Source organism: Erpetoichthys calabaricus, chromosome 5 (genome assembly GCF_900747795.2).
Source record: "Erpetoichthys calabaricus chromosome 5, fErpCal1.3, whole genome shotgun sequence".
In the NCBI taxonomy this organism is placed as follows: domain Eukaryota; kingdom Metazoa; phylum Chordata; class Cladistia; order Polypteriformes; family Polypteridae; genus Erpetoichthys; species Erpetoichthys calabaricus.
In genome coordinates this window covers 9,483,651-9,508,252 of record NC_041398.2, presented here as the reverse complement: position 1 = coordinate 9,508,252, position 24,602 = coordinate 9,483,651, and the positions used below count along the sequence as shown (strand labels likewise).

At 41.8% G+C, this 24,602-nt stretch overlaps 4 protein-coding genes and 1 pseudogene across 10 annotated transcripts in view; 3 read left to right on the top strand and 2 right to left on the bottom strand.

Annotated features, from left to right (window-relative positions):
• Nucleotides 1-8,341, top strand: part of LOC114641490 (zinc finger protein 850-like) — a 114,694-nt pseudogene extending 106,353 nt beyond the window's left edge.
• LOC114644549 (oocyte zinc finger protein XlCOF6-like) overlaps nucleotides 1-24,602 on the top strand; it is a 536,868-nt gene that overhangs the window by 106,328 nt on the left and 405,938 nt on the right. For all 6 annotated transcript variants that reach the window (XM_051927837.1, XM_051927839.1, XM_051927840.1 and 3 more), the window contains one exon: nucleotides 5,834-7,774. In XM_051927837.1, coding sequence (XP_051783797.1) covers nucleotides 5,834-7,650 — 1,817 coding nt within the window. In that variant the 3' untranslated portion in view covers nucleotides 7,651-7,774. The remainder of the gene's footprint in view (nucleotides 1-5,833; nucleotides 7,775-24,602) is intronic.
• Nucleotides 1-24,602, bottom strand: part of LOC114641493 (gastrula zinc finger protein XlCGF26.1-like) — a 275,342-nt gene that overhangs the window by 26,509 nt on the left and 224,231 nt on the right. The gene's annotated exons all lie outside the window — the stretch shown is intronic.
• Nucleotides 1-24,602, top strand: part of LOC114641491 (oocyte zinc finger protein XlCOF6-like) — a 171,668-nt gene that overhangs the window by 82,331 nt on the left and 64,735 nt on the right. The gene's annotated exons all lie outside the window — the stretch shown is intronic.
• LOC114641496 (gastrula zinc finger protein XlCGF49.1-like) overlaps nucleotides 1-24,602 on the bottom strand; it is a 60,084-nt gene that overhangs the window by 26,293 nt on the left and 9,189 nt on the right. The gene's annotated exons all lie outside the window — the stretch shown is intronic.

The window sequence follows — 24,602 nt, the reverse complement described above, 5'->3', positions numbered from 1 at the left end:
ATAACATAGCTGGTCACTATCGTCCTGTGGATCTTCCCTTTCACTCTTGTTGATCCCCGTCTGTCACAAATTACTCCTGACACTCTTCTCCACCCGTTCCACCCTGCCTGCACTCTCTTTTTCACTTCTCTTCCACAGTCCCCATTACTCTGTACTGTTGATCCCAAGTATTTAAACTCCTCCACCTTTGCCAGCTCTACTCCCCTCATCCTCCCCATTCCACTGACCTTCCTCTTTTACACACATGTATTCTGTCTTGTTCCTACTGACCTTCATTCCGCTCCTCTCATATCTCCACCTCTCCAGGGTCTCCTCAACCTGCTCCCTACTATCGCTACAGATCACAATGTCATCAGCAAACATCATAGTCCACGGGGACTACTGTCTAATCTCGTCTGTCAACCTGTCCATCACCATTGCAAATAAGAAAGGGCTCAGAGCCGATCCCTGATGTAATCCCACCTCCAACTTGAATGCATCCGTCACTGCTACCGCAGACCTCACCACGGTCACACTTCCCTCGTACATATCCTGTACAACTCTTATGTACTTCTCTGCCACTCTCGACTTCCTCATACAATACCACAGCTCCTGTCAGTCACCCTGTCATATGCTTTCTCCAGGTCCACAAAGACGCAATGCAACTCCTTCTGGCCTTCTCTAAACTTCTCCATCAAAATCCTCAGAGCAAACATTGCATCTGTGGTGCTCTTTTTTGGCATGAAACCATACTGCTGCTCACTCATCACCACCTCACTTCTTAACTGAGCTTCCACTACTCTTTCCCATAACTTCATGCTGTGGCACATCAATTTTATCCCCCTGTAGTTTCTGCAGTCCTGCACATCCCGCTTACTCTTAAACTGCACCAGGACACTACTTCTCCACTCCTCAGGCATCCTCTCACTTTCCAAGATTCCATTAAACAATCTGGTTAAAAACTCCACTGCAATCTCTCCTAAACACCTCCATGCTTCCACAGGTATGTCATCTGGACCAACGGCCTTTCTATTCTTCATCCTTTTCATAGCTGTCCTTACTTCCTCCTTGCTAATCCATTGCACTTCCTGATTCACTGTCTCCACATCATCCAACCTCTTCTCTCTCTTGTTCTCTTCATTCATCAGCCTTTCATAGTGCTCTTTCCATCTGCTCAACACACCCTTCTCACTTGTGAGTACATTTCCAACTTTATCTTTTATCACCCTTACCTGCTGCACATCTTTCCCAGCTCGACCCCTCTGTGTAGCCCACTGGTCCTTTTCTCCCTCCTTAGTGTCCAACTTCTCATACAACTCGTCATACGCCTTTTCTTTAGCCTTCGCCACCTCTCTTTACCTTGTGCCTTATCTCCTTGTACTCTTGTCTACTTTCTGCATCTCTCTGACTATCCCACTTGTTTGCCATCCTCTTCTTCTGTATACTATCCTGTATTTCCTCATTCCACCATCAGGTTTCCTTTTCCTCCATACTCTTTCCAGATGTCACGCCAAGCACCCTTCTTGCTGTCACCCTTACAACAACAACAACATTTATTTATATAGCACATTTTCATACAAAAAGTAGCTCAAAGTGCTTTACATAATGAAGAAACAAAAATAAAAGACAAAATAAGAAAATAAAATAAGGCAACATTAGTTAACATAGAAAAGGAGTAAGGTCCGATGGCCAGAGTGGACAGAAAAAACAAAAAAAAAAACTCCAGAAAGCTGGAGAAAAAAATTAAATCTGCAGGGGTTCCAGGCCACGAGACCGCCCAGTCCCCTCTGTGCATTCTACCTAATATAAATGAAATAGTCCTTCTTTGTAGTTAGGGTTCTCACGGAGTCACTTGATGCTGATGGTCATACAGACTTCTGGCTTTTAATCCATCCATCATTTTTGGAACATCATGGTACTTAGAGTAGATGGTGGTGACGCAAGCCACCACCAAAAGGACACCGGAAAAGGAAACAGAAGAGAGAGTAGGGGTTAGTACAGATTTTAGAGCCACCATGAATAGTTATTATAATGAATTGGATATACAGAGTATCAGGATTAAATTACAGTGAAGTTATGAGAAGGCCATGTTAAAGTAATGTGTTTTCAGCAGTTTTTTAAAGTGCTCCACTGTATTAGCCTGGCGAATTCCTATTGGCAGGCTATTCCAGATTTTAGGTGCATAACAGCAGAAGGCCGCCTCACCACTTCTTTTAAGTTTTGCTCTTGGAATTCTAAGGAGACACTCAGTTGAGGATCTGAGGTTGCGATTTGGAATATAAGGATGGGGCGAGATTATTTAAGGCTTTATAAACCATAAGCAAAATTTTAAAGTCAATCCTGAATGACACAGGTAACCAGTGTAGTGCTATCAAAACTGGAGATGTGTGCTCAGATTTTCTTTTCCTGGTTAGGATTCTAGCAGCTGCATTCTGCACTAGTTGCAAACGATTGATGTCTTTTTTGGGTAGTCCTGAGAGGAGTGTGTTACAGTAATCTAGTCGACTGAAAAGAAACGCATGAAGTAAATTTTCAGCACCTTTCAATGATATAAGAAGTCTAACTTTTGCTATGTTTCTTAAGTGTAAAAATGCTGTCTTAGTGATCTGATTAATATGTGATTTAAAATTCAGATTACAGTCAACAGTTACTCCTAAGCTTTTTACCTCCGTTTTGACTTTTAATCCTAATGCTTCCAGTTTATTTCTAATAGCCTCATTGTATCCATTATTGCCAATCACTAAGATTTCAGTTTTCTCTTTATTTAACTTGAGAAAGTTACTATTCATCCATTCTGAGATACAAGTTAGACATTGTGTTAGTGAATCAAGAGATTTGGGGTCATCGGGTGCAATTGATAAATACAGTTGCGTGTCATCAGCATAGCTGTGGTAGCTCACGTTGTGCCCTGAGATAATCTGACCTAATGGAAGCATGTAGGTTGAGAAGAGCAGCGGACCCAGGATAGAGCCTTCTGGAACTCCATATAGGATATTATGTATCACTACATCTTACTACATCTGCTGTAGTTTCCCAGCTGTCTAGTGACTCTTCACTGGCACCCAGTGCCTGTCTCACCTCTTCCCTAAACTCAACCTTGCAGTCTTCCTTTTTCAACTTCCACCATTTAATCCTTGGCTCTGCACTCACTCTCTTCCTCTTCTTCATCTCCAACATCATCCTACAGACCACTGTCCTATGCTGCTTAACTACACTTTCCCCTGCCACTACTTTGCAGTCTTCAGTCTCCTTCTGATCAACTCTTCTGCATAGGATGTAATCTACCTCTGTGCATCTTCCTCCACTCTTGTACGTAACACTATGTTCCTACCTTTTCTTAAAATACGTATTCACCACAACCATGTCCATCCTTTTTGCAAAATCCTCTATACTCTGACCTTCTTCATTCCTCTCCATGACACCATACCTGCTCATCACCTTCTCATCTTTTCTGTTCCCTACACCTGCATGTCCATTGAAATCCACTCCAATCACCACTTTCTGTCCCTTGGGTACACTGTTCATCACTTCATCCAACTCACTCCAAAAATCTTCTTTCTCACCCATTGCACATCCAACTTGCGGTGCATATGCACTAACAACATTCATCATCACTCCTCCAATGTCCAGCTTCATAATCATTACTCTGTCTGAAACTGATTTTCACCTCCAAAACACTCTTGACATGCTGTTCCTTCAGAATAACTCCTACTCCATTTCTCCTCCCATCCACACCATGATAGAACAAATAATCAAATAAAATGTTCAATTAGATATTTGTAGCCATCGACTACGAAAAGAAGAAAATGAGACCGTTTTGGTGAACGCTTCAGGTTCTTGTCCAAGAATATAAGCATCTCTGCATGATCTCAGGACAATCTGGTTCTACTGTCATCCATGACATGTGCTGCTGTACTGAACAGACCCTCGCTGTCCCCACTCATATATGGAGGGCACAGGTAGGACGATGACTTTTATTGGTCCTCCAGAAAGCCAATGGCCCAGGATCTCTTGTGGTATGAGGTTCACAGAGATAGATTCACCTCTGATGCTGCTGACTCAAATATCGTTTTTATCTTTATTGTGTAAAAGGCGCTATATAGCGCCCGACCCGGCACAGACTCAGGCAGAGGCACGTACTTAAATAAAATGCACTTTATTTCTTCTTCAGCCGTGGGGCACGCCTTCCCCGTGTCCCACAGGCCCAACACAGTCCCAAAAGCACTTCAAATACATCAACTCACTTCTCTCTATCCACCTCAGCACCACCACTCCTCCTTAGGCTTAGTCCTCCTCCTCCCGACTCTGGCTCTCTGAGTGGTGGTGGCTGGCCCTTTTTATATCCCACCCGGAAGCGGTCCAGGTGTTTGGACACCTGGTCCTAATTGCCCTTCCGGGTGGGGCTGAAGGTATGACCAGCCAGGCTGCTGACTCCACGCAGCTCCCCCTGGCGGCCATCCGAGCCCCCAACCAGGCTGTGGAGGACTCCATCTCCCATGGAGCCATGCGCTGGGCTGGGGAATCATTGGCTGCCAGGGAGGCTGCCACCAAGCGTCCCGGGGGAGGTACTGAACAGTCCATGGCTGCTCCCCCGGAACAGATGTAGGAGAGGCGTCCCTGCCGGGCATGGAACCCGGCTGTCCTTTACAATTGACAATTTCTTCATGCATTCTGCAGTTCTGTTGCCTTGGAGTTTCTTTGGATCACTCGGCTGTCGTCTGTCGCTCCGAGTGTGTCTGTGTGGTCGAGACACCGGCACTAAGCAGTTTATGTGTTTGAGATTTGCAATCATCTTTGAAATACGTGTACATGTACCATTGTTTAATTTGGGGAAAAAATCATTATGATAATATCTGTTACAGAATTCGTAACTGTATAGTGACTATTCACACTCAATGATTATTATGCATTATTAGTATTATTTTATTAGGTCTAAAAACTAGGCTTGTACCATTCTACTCAACACGGCAATAAGTGGGCTGAGTACAATTTCTAACTAATTGATGTCCACTTGATAGCAATTTATATTTATGTACCAGCTGGGTAAAACTCTGTATCCCTTTCCTCCCATCTACCTACACATTCACTGAAAGGCTAATAAAAGGGATTTTAGTCAAAACATCTAATGCCTGGTAAATTAAACAAACAAATAAATGAGTCAACAAACACTCATTGGCAGATGGAATCATGGATCTAAATGATCTAGAAGGTGACATCTTCCAGAACTGAAAGTGGCTGGTTGTCCAGGCTTTCGCATTCCACAGTTTTTGCTGTCACAGTAAGTCTTTGGCGTTCTTGCTGTCCATGTTATAAGGTTGAGTTTTTTAAGTGCTTCCATAATTGGAGGCTGAGTGAGAGTAGGCGACTGAGGTAGACTAAGCTTGCTGGTCGCCTCAGCCTTTGAACAGCTTGTTCTTCACACCCGTCCCTTTTGTGTTGACTTCTCAGATTCTGAATAAGGTCTGTATTATTGAAAGTGTTAGCAGAGAATCCTCCATCACTGACTTCTTTTTGCTCAAATATTACAAACCACAAATTTATCTCTTGTAGGAAGGCAATAAAACTTTTAGACTGGCGAGGACGTGTTTCTGTATTTTTGTAACATTGGAAATTTGTCTTGCATGGTTTTTATCATTCAAGATCAGATGTTAAGATCAGCTAATTTGCTGATCATCGGTCAAGTCATTTAGAGTGAAAATTGGCTTTTTTTGATCTCGCATGACCTGCCTGTCCTCGAGTTGGATAAACAAGAGAAATGTAAGCAATTGTGTCTCGGATGTTGTAAGTTGCCTTGGATAAAGGTGTCAAGAAAATAATAATTATTATAATAGTTAAAATATTTGTGTTATTTCAGATGTACAGAAGAATGGCAGCTTCTCTCCACCTTCATTTGGTCAGCCCTCTCTTCAGTACAAAGAGAAAGGTAGGAAGAAATCAGCAAGAGGATCAGAGAACCTGACAGCAGCCTTTTTGCAGTGCAGTTCTCTCCCTGCTACTGGAGTAACACAGACAGAAGCCATCAAAACTGATCGACAGCAAGTGGAGAAAGAAATCCAAATTCATACTGGAGATAAATGTTTGGAATGCGGCAAACAATTCACACACAAAAGTGATCTTAATGAGCATATGAAGATTCACAATGGAGAAAAAACATACTGTTGTCATGAATGTGGTAAGTCGTTCTCAAGTAGAAGCATTCTTCAGACGCACAGAAGAAGCCACGCAGGAGAAAAACCTCATTGCTGTCCAGAATGTGGCAAGTCATTCTCATGGAGAAGCCATCTTCAGAGACACATAATAATCCACACAGGAGAAAAACCTCATTGCTGTTCAGAATGTGGTAAATCTTTCCAAAGCATAAGCTATCTTCAGAACCACAGAAAAAGCCACACAAGAGATAAACCTTATTGTTGTCCAGAATGTGGCAAGTCATTCTCATGGAGAAGCCATCTTCAGAACCACAGAAGAATCCACAAAGGAGAAAAACCTCATTCCAGTTCAGAATGTGGTAAGTCGTTCTCCTGTAAAAGCGATCTTCAGAACGACAGAAGAATCCACACAGGAGAAAAACCTCATTCCAGTTCAGAATGTGGTAAGTCGTTCTCCTGTCAAAGCGATCTTCAGAACGACAGAAGACGCCACAAAGGACAAAAACCTCATTGCTGTTCCGAATGTGGTAAGTCGTTCTCATATAAAAGTGTTCTTAAGACGCACAGAAGAATCCACACAGGAGAAAAACCTCATTACTGTCCAGAATGTGGAAAGTCGTTCTCATGTATAAGCTATCTTCAGAACCACAGAAGATGCCACACAGGAGAAAAACCTCATTGCTGTCCAGAATGTGGTAAGTCGTTCGCATGGAGAAGCCATCTTAAGAACCACAGAAGAATCCATACAGGAGAAAAACCTCATTGCTGTCCAGAATGTGGTAAGTCATTCTCATGGAGATGCAAGCTTCAGAGCCACAGAAGAATCCACACAGGAGAAAAACCTCATTCCTGTTCAGAATGTGGTAAGTCGTTCTCATGGAGAAGCCATCTTCAGAACCACAGAAGAATCCACACAGGAGAAAAACCTTATTGCTGTCCAGATTGTGGTAAGTCATTCTCATGGAGATGCAATCTTCAGAGCCACAGAAGAATCCACACAGGAGAAAAACCTCATTCCTGTTCAGAATGTGGTAAGTCATTCTCATTTAAAAGCGATCTTCAGAACCACAGAAGACGCCACACAGGAGAAAACCCTCATTGTTGTCCCGACTGTGGTAAGTCGTTCTCATCTAAAAGTGTTCTTAAGACGCACAGAAAAATCCACACAGGAGAAAAACCTCATTGCTGTTCAGAATGTGGTAAGACGTTCTCAAGGAGATCCTATCTTCAGACCCACAGCAAAATCCACACAGGAGAAAAACCTTATTGTTGTCCAGAATGTGGTAAGTCGTTCTCAAGGAAATGCCATCTTAAGACACACACAAAAATCCACACAGGAGAAAAACCTTATTGTTGTCCAGAATGTGGTAAGGTCTTCTCATGTATAAGCTATCTTCAGAGGCACAGAAAAATCCACACAGGAGAAAAACCTTTTTGCTGTCCAGAATGTGGCAAACAATTTTCTGACATACGCAATTTTCAGAGGCACACAAAAAATCATACTGGATTGAAGCCATGTTGATGTTCTAAATGTGGAAACAGTTTTTTCAACATTCGCTTTTTTCAAATACACACACAACCTTGCATGGAAGAGAAAATGCAGTATGTATGTTCTGAATGTGGCAAATGTTGTACAAGACAGAAAAGTCTTTATAGACCCACCAAAATCCATACTGAAGAAAAATCTTATTGCTCTTCTGAATGAGGGAAATGATACTTAGATTTATCCTCACTTCAGTGCCACATTAGAACTCCTACTGGAGAGAAACCTTATTGCTGTCCTTAATTTGATAATCAGTTCTCACAATTCAGCACCCTAAAAAGTTGCATCAGAAATCAGATCGGAGAGAAACCTCACCATTGCTTGGATTGTGGTGAAACGATTCTCATGCGTCAGTTCTCTTTATAATCATTGGAGAAGTCATACTGGAGAGAAGCCTTACAGTTGTACTGAGTGTGGAATGTGATTCTCATATAACAGTTCTTTTCAAAAACATAAAATAATTAATTTTCATTTAAAACAAAGCAATTCTGACTATGGCACACTTTTCTCGGACAGCACAACTCTTAAACACCACATGAGGATTCACACTGGAGAAAAACCCTATTGCTGGTCAGAATGTGGCAAACGATTGTCATGGCTTAGCGCACTTAGGAACAGGATCCACACTGGAGAGAAGCAGTACACCTGGTCTGAATGTGGAACAGAGTACTCTTCCAAATAAAAGTTTTTGGATACACACACAAAGTCATATTGGAGTAAAGCTTGTCGCAGCAATGACAAATGATCTTTCCATTGGCTCCTCAAACAAAAAAATTGAAGAAAAATCTTCTGCAAGTGGTAAGGAACTTCAGTTTAAAGTAGTTAAGTATATAATAATGATGGAAAAAACAATGAAAGTGGCAAACAGATTAAAGATGTAAGTTAACCTCAGAGCCACATGTGAATACACACTGGAATGAACACAATGGAATACAACACGTATTTCACAAACAGGAATCTTCTTCAACAACTTATAGGTGCAAGAAAATACCTCATTGTTGTCCTAAATGTGGTTAGCGCTTTTCAGCCAGCAGTGGTCTTCATATCTCATAAATGACTGGCCTACATGTGGTAAGCCTCTTAGCTTTTCTAAATGTTGAAAGTGGTCCTCCTTTATCAGTCATCATCAGCAACATGTAAGATTTTATGAAGGACTCAGAAACTGTACTGCCAGGACGTCAGCCATTCAGGGACTGATCATCTCTGCACCGGTGCTGTGACATAAGATGGTGAAGAATACAAAAACCAGACAACAGAATGAGGTAGCAACAGCACTGTGCGGTGATAACAACTTCAACCACAGAGCACAACTGAAAAACTTCAATGTAATAATGAAAAAATTGAGAATTGAAATCAAATTCCCAGTGCGGTGTCAACTGCCAGGAGGTGCCACTGACAACAAGGGGAATGTTTCTGTTTCAGAGCTTTGGAGATGGGGTCTTATCTGAGTAGCACTGAACTTGTACTATCTCTGGGATGTCATCTGATGGCTGACGCCTGGGCTGAGTGCAGACAACCGTTCTTAACCCTGATAATGAAGAAGTCATTTAGTGACATCAGCTGACAGCCACTGCTGTCCAATCAGATACTGGAGAGGGACAGTCGAGGAGGACAGGAGACTAAAAAGAGAGCCGTCACATGACAGACCAATGTAGAGGGGCTTTATACAGTAAGACTTTTACAGTAATTTAGGTTATCATTTATAAATGATTAAAGAGTCTTTACAAACCAAATACATTCATCTGCTGTGTGGCAAGGGTGAGTCCAAAAGTGGGAATTTAAGAAGATCTAAATACAAATAAAATGAAAGATTCAGGGTTCAAACAGAAATGTACAAGACGTGAAGAGGGCATCACAACAGCATGTTAGGGTTAGCATGGGGGACCAGAGTTGTAAAGAATATCAATTAATGTATCGAAGGAATATTATTTAAAATAATAATAATATTATGAGAAATGGGACACCGTAATGAATGCAGAACACAATGAATATGAAATGAACTGATTTTATTGTCTGACATGTAAGAGAAAAAGGGAAGACAAAACAGAAACACTCAGGGATCTCTGCTGCCCAAACTATTAATTTGATAAATTAACCTAAAAATATAACGGATGTTACTTTGCTACATGTCAGTATATCCTGGGGTGGTGTGTGAAGGACACTCTATACTCCAAATGTGTTGGTTCAGGTTTCAGTTTGAGTTCAGCACCTTCTTCATATCGATACCCAAGACAACGTTTCTTCACATTGAGACTACAAGCTGGAGGCCACAGGAGCTCAATAAACTCCCAACAGCAGGATGGACGATTAGAAAGCTCTGCTTTGAGAGAGTGTCAGCTACACAAAACTTCAGCTTCATTTACTTGACTGGAAACTCAAAAAAGCAGAAGTGACCTCTTCTGTACCCCCACCACTGGAGGTCACATTTGACCCCCTCACTACTCGGAGTTGGTTCACTCTGCTGGGACATTTGGTATTTTGTAAGTTTACAGGTGCTGGTCGTAAAATTAGAATATCATGACAAAGTTGATTTACTTCAGTAATTCCATTCAAAAAGTGAAACTTGTATATTAGATTCATTCATTACACACAGACTGATGTATTTCAAATGTTTATTTCTTTTAATGTTGATGATTATAACGGACAACTAATGAAAGTCCCAAATTCAGTACAGTGGAACCTCTAGATACGAGTTTAATTCGTTCCAGCACTGAGCTTGTATAGCGAATTTCTCGTATCTAGAACAAACTTCCCCATTGAAAATAATGGAAATCCAGTTAATCCGTTCCGCACCCCAAATATATTAACATAAAAATCAATTTTCCTAACAAATAACACTGATAAATTATATATACTGTAGTCTACCTTTAATAAATAACACTGGTAAATAATATAACTGATTATTAAAAGAATCAAAACAGGTGTCCAAAGTGCAGTAGAGCATTCAATAAATCTTTAAATAAATAATCCTTAAAACAGTTGTGAAGTGGAGGTTTAAAATACACAAGAATAACAATCCTTTAACACGAGGTTAAAACGTCAAAAGGATGCAGTCTTTAAAAAAACAGATGACAATCCCCGGTGCTTCTTCTCTGTTAGCGTCTCACCTGCGGGCTCTGCAACAGGCGAGACACTCTTAATACAGCTGACCTTCTCTACACCGTCCTGCTTCAGCTGTTTGGCTCGCCTGTTCAGCTCACTGTTCAGCTACACGCGAGCCTGCACTCACTCGCTCGCTCTCCCGCACCGATTTCCTACTGCTGCCTGCCTGCCTGCAACCTCCGTTCTCTCTCCTCTCCTCTCCTCTCCTCTCCTCTCTTTTACTTCTTCTCCCCCTTAACCGGCTTGCGCTTCTCTATATATGCGGGGAGGACATGGCAGCTGCAGCCCATCAGCCACAGGAACAATCATGGATGTGGGCAGTTTCCCACCTGTGCACTTAAGTGAGAAACGCAGACACCGCAGATCGCGGCTCGCAACTGCTACCACGCCCCCTCGCTAAGCCGCGAGCTATACCCACAGCCTGGCTCGTGGCTCGTTACGCGAGCCAATGCTCGCATTTAGATCTGAATTTTTCGCTCATACTTTCCTCGTATTTTGAATTTCTCGTATACAGAGGTGATCGTATCTCGAGGTTCCACTGTATCTCTGAAAATTAGAATATTGTGAAAAGGTTCAGTATTGAAGACACCTGGTGCCACACTCTAATCAGCTAATTAACTCCAAACACCTGCAAAAGCCTTTAAATGGTCTCTCAGTCGAGTTCTGTAGGCTACACAATCATGGGGAAGACTGCTGACTTGACAGTTGTCTAAAAGACGACCATTGACACCTTGCACAAGGAGGGCAAGACACAAAAGGTCATTGCTAAAGAGGCTGGCTGTTCACAGAGCTCTGTGTCCAAGCACATTAATAGAGAGGTGAAGGGAAGGACAAGATGTGGTAGAAAAAAGTGGACAAGCAATAGGGATAACCGCACCCTGGAGAGGATTGTGAAACAAAACCCATTCAAAAATGTGGGGAGATTCACAAAGAGTGGACTGCAGCTGGAGTCAGTGCTTCAAGAACCACCACGCACAGACGTATGCAAGACATGGGTTTCAGCTGTCACATTCCTTGTGTCAAGCCACTCTTGAACAAGAGACAGCATCAGAATCGTCTCGTATGGGCTAAAGACAAAAAGGACTGGACTGCTGCTTTCTGATGAAAGTAAATTTTGCATTTCCTTTGGAAATCAAGGTCCCAGAGTCTGGAGGAAGAGAGGAGAGGCACAGAATCCATGTTGCGTGAGGTCCAGTGTAAACTTTCCACAGTCAGTGATGGTTTGGGGTGCCATGTCATCTGCTGGTGTTGGTTCATTGTGTTTTCTGAGGTCAAAGGTCAACGCAGCCATCTACCAGGAAGTTTTAGAGCACTTCATGCTTCCTGCTGCTGACGAACTTTATGGAGATGCAGATTTCATTTTCCAACAGGACCTGGCACCTGCACACAGTGCCAAAGCTACCAGTACCTGGTATAAGGACCATGGTATCCCTGTTCTTGATTGGCCAGCAAACTCGCCTGACCTTAACCCCATAGTATTGTGAAGAGGAAGATGCAATACGCCAGACCCAACAATTCAGAAGAGCTGGAGGCCACTATCAGAGCAACATGGGCTCTCGTAACACCTGAGCAGTGCCACAGACTGATCGACTCCATGCCACGCCGCATTGCTGCAGTAATCCAGGCCAGAGGAGCCCCAACTAAATATCGAGTGCTGTACATGCTCATACTTTTCATGTTCAAACCTTTCAGTTGGCCAACATTTCTAAAAATCCTTTTTTTGCATTGGTCTTAATTGATATTCTAATTTTCCGAGATACTGAATTTGGAACTTTCATTAGTTGTCAGTTATAATCATCAACATTAAAAGAAATAAACATTTGAAATACATCAGTCTGTGTGTAATGAATGAATCTAACATACAAGTTTCACTTTTTGAATGGAATTACTGAAATAAATCAACTTTGTCATGATATTCTAATTTTATGACCAGCACCTTTATGTTTCATTTTTTGGCCACTCTCTTTTTTACATTTCATGTCATTGATGTTCTCAAATGTGTGAGTATAGCTTGACTCTTACAAGGACTTATCTAAAAGGGTACATTGACCATGTAATCTAAGAAGATAGAATAATATAAAAATGGAAACCACATAATGAAGAGGTGACATCGATGAAATACGCTCAGTGGCAGAGGTGACGTAGACAACATCAGAAAGGACAGCACAGAAAAGGCATGTACCAACTGAAAACAAAAGAAGAAAGCTGATTGGTGAAAAGAACTGTCAGTCACTCCTGAGTGGACTGTTGAGGACAGCCGTGGCATGCAGACTTCAAAGTTCATGTGTTTTTGATTTCAAATCTGTGACCATGCACTGAATAAGTCTGTTATTTATCGGTGAGCATGTTCTCAAACTGTAATGTCATCACAAAGATCACACAAACACGTAATGTGGCATTTGTGATCAATCACTTTTGTTGATTTTATGGCACCATTCATCAGCCCTGTATAGAGTGCCACTTCCAGATCGGCAACCCCACTGCACCCCATAGCACATTTGGAGTTTGGGACTGGAGCACAAAGTGGATGGCACTCTGAGAAGGACAGACTTGTAAGACGTGAACAAAGCCAGCTGCCCTCCCTGGTCTGTCTTCATTCAGAAGGACTCACCTGAGTGGTGGGATTGTTCTACGGCGCTCCTGTTAGCCGACATTTCATCAGCTTGCTTTCTGCGTTTCATCTGATAACCAGCAGAGTTAATCAAAGATGAGCCAGGCCTGTTACAGTGTGAATGTTCTTGACATTTTGTTTTGCTTTAAATATTTTTCTGCTTTTTTACTTTGAGTTCTTGGAGGCCTTGTACATTAGAGTTTATTAATACATGAACATTTGGTGTTAATGGCAAATTGACAATAAACTGTTTTTATTGTTAAATTGTGAGTGCAGTATGTTGCCATTTTGTAGCTTTGATGCTTTTTGACAGTTGCTAATACATACTGCCTCCCTAGAAAACCTGCAGCCAGTGTGGTCCTCTGGGGTCAGAGTTGGAGACCCCTGTTTTAGATCAGGTATCAGCAAGAATGAAAGGGAAGGTCTACAGGACGGTAGTGAGACCAGCTATGGTATATGGGATGGAGACGGTGGCACAGGAGACAGAGCTGGAGGTGGCAGATTAAAAGTTGCTAAGATTTGCATTGGCTGTGATGAGGATGGACAGGATTACAAATGAGGACATTAGAGGGTCAGCTCAGGTGGAACGGTTGGGAGACAAAGGCAGAGAGGTGAGATTGTTCTGGTTTGGACATGTGCAGAGGAGAGATGCTGGGAATACTGGGAGAAGGATGCTAAGGATAGTGCTGCCAGGTAAGAAGAGAAGAAGAAGGCCTAAGAGGAGGTTTATGGATGTGATGAGAGAGAACATGCAGGTGATGAGTGTTACAGAGCAAGATGAGGACAGGAAGGTATGGAACCCCTATTGGGAGCATCCAAATGAAGAAGAACTGCAAGATTGTATTTCTATTTCAGACCAGGCTTGTATATATTTATCAATTTTAACCAATGTTCAGGGGCCTCATGTATAAACGGTGCACATGCACAAAAATGTTGCGTACGCCCATTTCCAAGTTCTCTTGGAGATGTATACAAACTAAACTTGGCTATAATCGCAAGCTTTTCACAGCAGCCTCCCCCCTTGCATATGCACTTTTCTGCTCGGTTTGGCCAATTGGCAGCACCCGGCATCAAGCAGTGCTACTGTTTCTGTGTGGTCTGCCTTTTTCAGATTCACATCAATGACGTGGGATGTATCAAATTCACCAAAATCAAATGCATATCATTTATAAATTTAATTCACTTGATTGTAATGATTCTGTAAAAATATGATGGTGAACGGAATGGCCAAACTATTCCAAATGCCATAGATAAAATTTAGTGTTGTTTGAAGACATCACAAATACAAGAAGGAGAGGTGAGCTCCTTGTATTTATAGATGATGATGATGATTGGCTTCTAAGTCGATTTCGATTTCCCAGAGTTCTCCATTTGCTGCTGTGTGCTGGACTGGCACCGGCTTTACAAAGACAGACTTTGAGGACTTGTGTTCTACCTGCTCCTCTGCAAGTTCTGTCCACTCTCGGGTTTTCAGCCTCAGAAGCTGGATGACCGATTGGGTATATCACAACCATCACTGAGTCGTGCCATGCCAGCTGTATGGGATGTTATTATCCGCTTGTAATCCAGATATTTTTATATATATTTATCCTTACACTGTGGTTGAACTGACAAATTCAAAATTGTAATTTGCAGCGAAGTTTTCCACAAGTACTTGGAGAGGTCAACTGCACACACATTGCTATTGCAAGGGCACCGGACAAGTTACATCAGCCAGGGATGAATCACCAAAAGAATGAGCTGCCATTACATCATCTATAGCAGGAGTGCCTATAAAAACAGCAGCTAGGGCAGTAAAAGGCAAGAAGTCCTGTTAAAGATTTTCAATGTTGTGCATACGCCATGTTTTACTGTGAATTCTTTATAGCTTGTATATTTGCTGCCCTGTTATAAAATTTCAAGTTACGTGGTGCTAAACCACGTTCTACGTTAGGTCGTTGTAGAGTCGCCCTTTGGGTGTGTGGATGTTTCATATTCCAAATAAATAAGGTTATGATTGAATCTAATTTCTTAAAATAATGATATGTTAATGTATAAGGGGATGCTTTAAAAATAGAAAAAGAAGTTTGGGAAGGATGCTCATCTTGACAGTGTTGATTCTCCCTGTTAATGTGTGATGGAGGGTAGACCATCTATTCACATCTTGTTGAATATTTTCCATGCAGATAGAAAAGTTTTATTGATAAAGGCTTTATATTTACTTGTAATTTAAGCCCAGGTTTTTAAACTGATCTACTAACATGAATGGGAAGGTGTCCAGTCTAGTCCAGTCTGTCTCATAAGCATTTCGACAGTGAACTGACAGTAAATCTCAGATGCATTTCTAAAGTAAATAGTCAGTGGCTCAATGGAGATTGCAAACAGCAGTGGTGACAGGGGGCATCCTTGTCTAGTATCACGTTCTAGTTTGAACTCGTCTGAAATAATGTTGTTAATGCAAACTGAGGCTTCTGGGCTATGAGGAAGGAGATCTTCGAGGAAGACAGGAATAGTTTCAATCAATCAGTCTGTAGCGGTTTGGAGCCGCTAAGATTCACACCATCAATAAGACGATGATTTATTTATTGTTTTATTGGAGATTCCAGGGACGCCCCCAGCCTTGGCCCGACCCTCACACACTCGCAAACAGGGACAAAAAGCCACCAGAAATCTAACAGCAAATAAAGAATGTAATAATAATAATAATGCAAAAAACGATCCCGCCCCAGTTCCCCTTACGGCGATTATACATTAAATACAACAAACCACAAACTAAAATCACACACAGTAAAGTCCATGAAAAAACGGCAACAGATGTAAAGATGAAGGTAAATAGTCCAGAGATCCGCACGTTGAAGGGGAATGTAAAGATAGTCCTGAAATGGTGAAGATGGGTGAATGGGTTCAGGAGCGCTCCTTTCTTCACAGGATGGCCATATACAGTCCTCAAGTAACAGGCAGATAGTCGACAATCCAGACCCCGACCCAGAAACATTCCAGAACAAAAATGATAAGGCACAGGTATCACAACGAAAGGTAGACAGACAGGAACTTTAGACACGAAACACAAAGTACTTCTCCCATTTTGGTAATACTAGCCCCCTTTAAAATGACACACCAGCCTCTTTGTACCCAAAAGCCCCTGCATCCTCAGCAGATGACCAATCGGAGCCACTGCAGGGACTGCTGAGAGTTGAAATTTCAAACACCGCTACAAATCTTTATTCATTCACAGTTGAGTACATGGATCCTACGTTACAAGGCAGAAGAGCAAAGTTCCCCTGTTTCAGTCGGCTTTTAATATTCATTTTCCTCCCTCCCTCTTACTTATGAAACAGCATCAAAGTATTTCATCTTATATTACGCTAATTAGCCAACCATTTCATTTTGTTTACGTATCAAGAGGGGCCCCAAAGAAGGACAGGTCAACTTTCCAGTGTCTAACAGACGTGTTCTAAATAAAGAAGTTCAGCTTACTGCACCTTGTCTTATGACAGACAGACGTCAGTATGAATAACCTGCCGTTAGAGCAAAACAGCTTTTAAACCTTAGTAACTTGCAAGTAGTTACATTTTCTTTCACATTTCCCCCATTTATTTATTTATTTATTTTTAACATCCAAGGAATATTTAATGCATTGGGTGTCGTCTATCTGATCTGAATACTCAGGAACTGGAGATATATGAAGGAATTGCTGTGCCACAAAACGGGTGATGAGGGAATGGAAACAGGGAAGTGCACAACAAAAGAATAGACAGACAATAAGAAGGACAGTACCTACTGTGATAGCGAACTGAGTAACGGACACTTTCCAGTTGGAAAATAGTGAATGGAACCAGTCAAAAATTGACGTAGGTGCAGTGGTGACGTGAACAGTAAATTCTATTTGGAGCGACTTTAGCTTCATAAGGGCTGTAGTAAAGGAGCCATTGGGAACAGCGTTATTAGAAATTAAAGTACAGCAACCCAACACACACACCTCCGCGTTCAGCTAGGAGCATATCTAGCACAATTCTACTCTGCCAGGCCACTGAGCGTGTACTTCCTGACATTAAGATACACTTGAAAGGGCAACCAGGAGAGTTATGGGCACCCTTAAAAATATCACAAGTGAAAAGGTTATAGGGAAGGAGTACCACTAGGAGAGAGGGTGTAGCAGTGGCACATGCAGAACAGGACTCTGTTCTTAATTGTGTAACACTAAAATTCAACCACATATACCTCAGATTATCCTCTAGGAAAGAGGGAATAATCCCTTGGGAGAGTCGCAGCACAGTAAGTCAAAAAAATAGTAACAGCTTCAGGATTCAGTCCACTTTTTACAGTGAGAGACGTGCGTCCAAGAAGGGAGTCCTTCAACCTTCATAGCATGCAGGGTGCTCAGCATCACTTGGAATGGTCCTCTCCACCTGGGCTCCTGCCAGTGTTTATGTCGTGTGTCCTCCATGTTTCACTCACTTGTTCATGCACTGTCTGTAATGCACTTCACAGACCTGAAAGAAAAGATGCAAGATCACTGAGTGGTGAGTGACCTTGCCTTGCAGAAGGCACATTGGCATGGGGTGGACAGTAAGAATCTCAAACGAAGAGAGTCCTATCTGACGACAAGTCCTACCCTGCAGACCAGCCAGAGTCAAAGGCAACACATCAGGCCAACATAGGCCTATGTGTTCTCAGATTTTTGCCAATTTAAATTTCAAGGTGGAGTTTACACGCTCCACCCTCCCTCCACTCTGCGGATGGTATTTACAGTAGTGGTGGACATCCAATCTGCAGCCACTGAGAACGTTCTTCTAATAAAATATTTACAAAGTCAGTTCCATTATCAGTTGCAATTTCTTAGGTAAACCCCAACGTGGGATGATTTCTTTAACTAGCGCTTTGGCCACTGACTTGGCATATGTGTGCCAGCATCGGAAAGCCTCAACCCAGTGAGAGAAAACGTCAATATTTACCAAGCAATATTTGTACCCATGAGATGGGGTTAGTTCAATAAAATCCATCTGCAGATCTTTAAAGGGGCCCTCTGGCATTGGTGTTACAGTCAGACTTACCTGCAAGCCTTTTCTTACATTAAATCTTTGGCATAGTGCAAAACATTTATAGAACTGATCAGCAAAGTTGGAAAACCCCAGGGCGTGACAGGATTGTTACATCTGTGCCATCATTGCGTCTCTGGAAGTGTGGTCCAGACCATGTGCAGCCTTTGCAACACCTGGAAAAGAAGTTTTTAGGAGAAAAGGATTTTAGTTAATGGATGGATCCCTTTCAGGTCTTTTTCTGCACTCTCTCTCTGCCACGTCTTTATCTACTTTTCTGTTGCTACAATTTGTAGAAATAAAACCGCATCCTTGGGTGACTCTCATTCCTCCTCCTGTTGTAGGGATAAAGAGGTTTGTGGTGAGGTGGGATCCCGGGCGGCTTTCTTTGCCCACATGTCTGCTCACTCGCTGGATTTGTTTTCCCTGTGTGATCTTCACACTTCACTACCACAGACGAGGCTGTCAGATGAGATGTTCTTGCCTGTACGAAGATGGAATGTACAGCATGTGGTACCTTAGCAGTTAATGGACTCATGAGAACAACATCTGAGCATGCTAATATGGCGTCTGTTGTTAGAGAAGCTGCTCTCAAACAGGCCGAAAGTGCAGCGGCCACTGGATCCAGTCTCTTAGAATAGTTAGTGACTGGTCTTTGTCTGTCTCCATGTTGTTGAGTTAGTACTGCAGTCATACACCCCCCTTTCTCATTCACAAAAGTGAAAGGACAAGAGTAGTCTGGAAGTCCTAACATAAGCGCAGACATTAAAATTTGTTTTATATCAGTTAAATCCTTCTCATCCTGCTCCGTCCAAGAAAGTTTATTAGTTAACACCAGATTAGGAGAATTTTCTAACTCTTGGAGTGGCCGTACTTTTTTAGCAAAATCTTGAACCCATTGCCGGAAGTATCTGAACATTCCAAGAACATACATATCTTGCCACCTTGTAGACCGTGGACATTTCCCTGCAGTCAAATCATTACCCAGGTATTTCACTTTTCTTTAATCAGTTGCGACTTTTTCCAGGACACCTTGGGCCTGTTTTCTGCTAGGAAGACCAACAAAGCCTTTGTGTCTTCTTTGCATTATTCCTGAGCCTCGGAGCATAACAAAAAATTATCTACATACTGCACCAGGACACTACCACCCTTTGGCCAATAACCTTCCAAATTTTTTGTTAATGCTTGTCCACACACACACACACACACACACACACAGGGAGCCTCTGTATATCCCTGCAATTTCCCTTTAAAATTGAATGCAAACCAGAACTGGGTTTCAGGGTGAACAGGAATAGGAAAGAAATCATTCGCAAGATCAATAACAGAAAACCACACAGCAGTAGATGAGACTGTAGAGAGAATAGTGGAAGGATTCGGGACTATAGGAGTCCTAGGGTGTAGAGCAGCATCGACTCCACGGAGGTCCTGAACGAACCGTCACGAGCCATCTGCTTTTCTAACTAGAAGAATAGGAGAGTATTGGATCGGAATAATAGCACCCCGCTTAACTAAGTCAGCGTGAACAATGGTAATATCGGCCTCAGCCTCAGGCGAACAAAATATTGTGCACAAAGTAAAAAGAAGGATGATTTTGGGAAAACCACTAAGGGTTCAACATGAGCTGTTCGGCCAGAATCATATTTCCCTTGTGCCCAGAGAGATGAGGAGAGCGAGTCTAACCAAAAGATTTGAAGGGTAAACAGCATGGGTGTAGGTTTAGGGGTGAAGATGAATGACAGAGCGATCAGCTTACAGGCACAACTAGTCCTACTGCAGTTTTCTTAACAGATCCATCTGGGGTGGACCAAACATTAGGTCCCACATACTCCCAATCCTCCTATTTTGCTAGTTATATAAGATTCATAGATATTTTTCTCAGATGACAATGCATAATCTATGGGAGGTTCCTAAAACCCCCGTAAGTAGAATTGTATTGGTATATTCTTGCCATTTCTAATAGTTTTGACTAAACATTATTCTTTAGTTAGTGACAGCCTTGCCATGTGTAAGGTATAGAGGGCATACGGTTTTAAACCGTGCTCGTGCCGTGCCTACGGGCTCTTTGAGAGTGTGAAGTAACTCAAAAAGATAACGTGCTATATAAGCAAGAAGGAAGAAGAAATTAAGAACCTTTAAGTATAGAATTAACTAAAGTTTATCAAGAAAATCGAAGTTTAGAGAAGATACATTTTTCCTTTTTTTGCCTTTTATTCTATGTGTTGTGATGGACGACCGGCTATGGACTCCGGTCGCCACCCCCAGGCCGCTAGGAGGAGCCCTCCGGACAGCAGGATGGTGCCCCGACTTCCAGCAGAGCCTCATGGACTTTGTAGTTTATACACACAGCCCTGCTGGATACCTTGGGGGCCACCAGGAGTCGCTGTAGGGGGGCTAGTGGGCTCTTGCGTGCCCTATAACCCGGGAGTGCGTCACAGTCATGTGACTGGAGGAAACGAAGTGCTCCCGGGATGAAGAAGAGGACTGTTTGCACTGACCCAGAAGGAAGCGGACTTGTGGGTTGTGCCAGGAACCACTTCCGGGTCAGGGGCTATAAAAGGACTGTGGGAAGCCCAGTACACTGAGCTGAGCTGGGAGGAAGGGTGGCAACGCGTCTGGGAGTGGAGGATTGGTATTGTGATTAGGTATTGTATTGATTATTGATAGTAGTGTACTTGTATGAATAGTGAGGAGTGTAGAGTTATTGGTGCACATTATTATTATATAATAAATAATAATTATAGTTTTACCTGGTGTTTGGAGTCGTACCTGAGGGTTCAAGGGAGCACAAATACGCTCTAACTGCTACAGTGTGTAACTATTTTTTCTTTTATTCTTGTGTGGATTATTTGATTTTCACTTTCACTAAATATTTTTAAAACAAACTTTTGGACGGAGAGATTTCTTTCGGCACACGTTTTGCCCGTGCTCGACTTCACCTTATACTTCGGCGACTACATTAAAGTTTAAAACCTGCCTGGGATTGAAACCTGCCTAAGACTGAAAGCTTGAAAATTTCCTTGGATTATAAAAAGAAAGCAAGCCTGTGTGTTCTAAGCCTGAAATCAGACTGCGACGAAAGAAAGCAACGACAACTTGAAAGGACTCGACAGGTACTTTTAATCTTTGTCTTTGATCGGAGTAGGACATATTTGAGAATTGCTAGTGCTCCTCGCGAGACTGTATAAATAATAAAGGGGCTTAAGTACAATGCCTTCTGGGATCATCATGGCATCTGAATCCGGGAGCCAGAGGATATTTCAAACCCCCAACAAAAGTCTTAGTGGCGTGAGTGGCAGTCGTGGCGAATATGACGTTTCAGGGGAGGACCATCTCCATGACAATGGATAGCCGTTCAATTCAATGACATCTAATCTTTGGTCAGTGATGGATTACAAATACAAACAATTATCTGATGTGATGAAGACCATAACAGATCTACAACAAAATGAATCTAACTGTGAAAAAGTGGAACTAATTATTAAAAATCAGTTCTCCAACCTGAGAATGGAATATAAAAGGTTAAGTAATGAACTTTTATCCTTCCAGAGTAACGAAGATACACGGAAAATGTTACAAAAGGATTTTGATGCTAAAATGGAAACTTTTACTGCATTTACAGGATATACAATGAATTGGGCTTTTGACGTATAACAAAATAAAAGCCTCAACCAGCAATTTGATTTTTCTGGTAACCAATTCAGGGATTACAGAACGAAAGATGACATTTCTCCAGAAGACAGTATCTCTCAGATTTCCATTCAAAGTAAAAGTCATGCAAGCTCAGTGGCTAATTCAGTTAAAGACTCCCAAATCTCCGCAAAATCTAAAGGTCGTGCAAATTCAGCGGCTACTTCAGTTAGTTCCCTTAGATCTCAAGAGGCTGCACAGGCTGTGCTGTTGGCTAAAGCAGAGAATCAAAGAAGGCACAGTTGCTTCAGTTGAAAGCACAGATAAAGGCTAAACGAGAACGACTGGCTTTGGAAGCAGCTACAGCAGAATCCGAAGCAAAATTGAGAGCTCTTAAAGGACGCAATCGCAGTCCAAGAAAACCAAATCCTGGTAGCGTGCCCCAGAGACCAAATGTGAAATTTGAAAAGCCACCAGATGCAAGCAGTTGTAACTTTCCGAATATAAATGAAAGCAAAAACAATCCTCAGCAACCACTTTATGAGGAACAAAATAAAGCACCAGCACCTTTTCAACAACAGCATTATGAACAGCGTTATGATCAACTGATAGAACAACAAAACAAGGCACAAGCACCTAATGTACCCCATAGAAAGGTTCTGATATTTGATGGTGATCCATTGACTTATATGAACTTTATAAGGGCATTTGATCGAGCTATCGATCAGGTGGTGATAGATCCTGGAGACAAATTAGAGTATTTGGTACAATTTACCAAAGGCGCGCCTAGAAACATTGCACAGAACTGCGCATATTTGCCACCAGAAGAGGGGTACAGAAATGCCAGAGAAATGTTCGAGAGTTTTAATGTAAACCATGTACAAATAGGTGCTGCCTATATGAAGAAAATGAGGAAGTGGCCACAAATAAAAACAGGAGATGGAGAGAACTTAAAGGCATACACTCTCATCCTTGGTAATTGCAAAAGTGTTATGTCGGGTTTAAAGAACGGAAATGAATTTGATAACAATTTAAATATCCGTACTAGGTCATCATAAGCTTCCCCAAAAGCTATGAGAGCTCTGGCAAAATAAAGCAGCAAGGATTGAAAGTAAAGAAGGAAGAAGACCAGGACTCGCTGACTTATATGGATTTCTAGAAGGGCGGCCTATAGCTTCCTTGCATCCAATGTACGGCGCCTGCTACCAAAGTCATACCTTCAAAAAGGAGAAACAAAAGACTGATCACGAAAAGTATCCTTTGAAAGGCGGAATGAGAAAGGGGAATTGTGCCTCAAATTTTGCTGTTACTGTAGAAAAGGGAAATAAAATGGAGATGGCTAATCGTATAAATGGTAAGCATTGTCTTTTTTGCGATAAAAAACATGATCTTAATGAATGCAGTGCAATTCAGAAATTAACTAATGAAAATAAAATTGACTTTTTAAAATTTAAAAGCTTATGCTTTTAAATGCCTTAAACAGGGTCATCTTAGTAAAGATTAAATGTAAAATATGCTCGCATTTTCATCCAGTTATTTTACATATAAACAAAGAAAACAGCTCTGAAAATAAAGTTACTCCTCATAAAGATGAGAACGCTAAATCGAAACAGATAAGCATTTCTTCTACGAATGTGCCCATAATACCAACAGAGACTGGCATGGCAATCGGGGCTGGAAGCCATGGTGTCGTAGCTGCGGTTTCAGTCAAGGTCAAGTCTAAAATGAGTGAAAAATGTGTACAAACATACGCTCTATTAGACTCAAACAGCACAGCCACATTTTTCACAGAAAGTTTAAAAGAGCAATTAAACCTTTCAGGAAGAAAGTCTCACATATATATCGGCACCTTAGAAAGGGACAAAGTAATACTCAAAAGTTATTAAAATGTAAAATCTTAACTGACTTGCAAGTCTGCTGGCTAGAAGAGAACACATTTTATGATTTGCCAGAAGTACATACAGTAGACATTATACAGTACCTGGGTATAAAGAGAAAATTCCCATTCAAGGAGATATTATGAAATGGCCTGATCTTAAAGATGTGCATTTACCCCCAATAAATAGGCACAGACTCTCGTAAAGTCATGGAGCCAAAGCAAATCATACAAAGTGAAGGCGACGCACCTTTCGCAGTGAGAACAGTTCTGGGATGGATTGTTAATGATCTAACAAAGGAGTCAGACAAAGAAAGACTGCAAAGATGTTTAGTCAACATTGTGACAATAATGGAGGTAGAACAAATGTTACTCCGGCAATACAATGCAGACTTTCCAGAACGCGGTTGTGAGGAAAAAGAGAAAATGTCACAGGAAGACATTAAATTCATGAGCATAACTTAAGATGCTAAAAGACTAGTGGATGGACACTATTGCATTAATCTGTCTTTTAAAGATGAAACACTTAAAAGTGCCGAACAATCGCTGTGTTGCAGAACAACGTACTGTTGGACTTAAACGGAAACTTACAAAGCATCCAGCATTCCATGAGGATTACAAAACTTTCATGAAAGATATTTTAGACAAAGGATATGTCATCAAGGTACCCACTGAACAGCTGACCCGTGAAAAA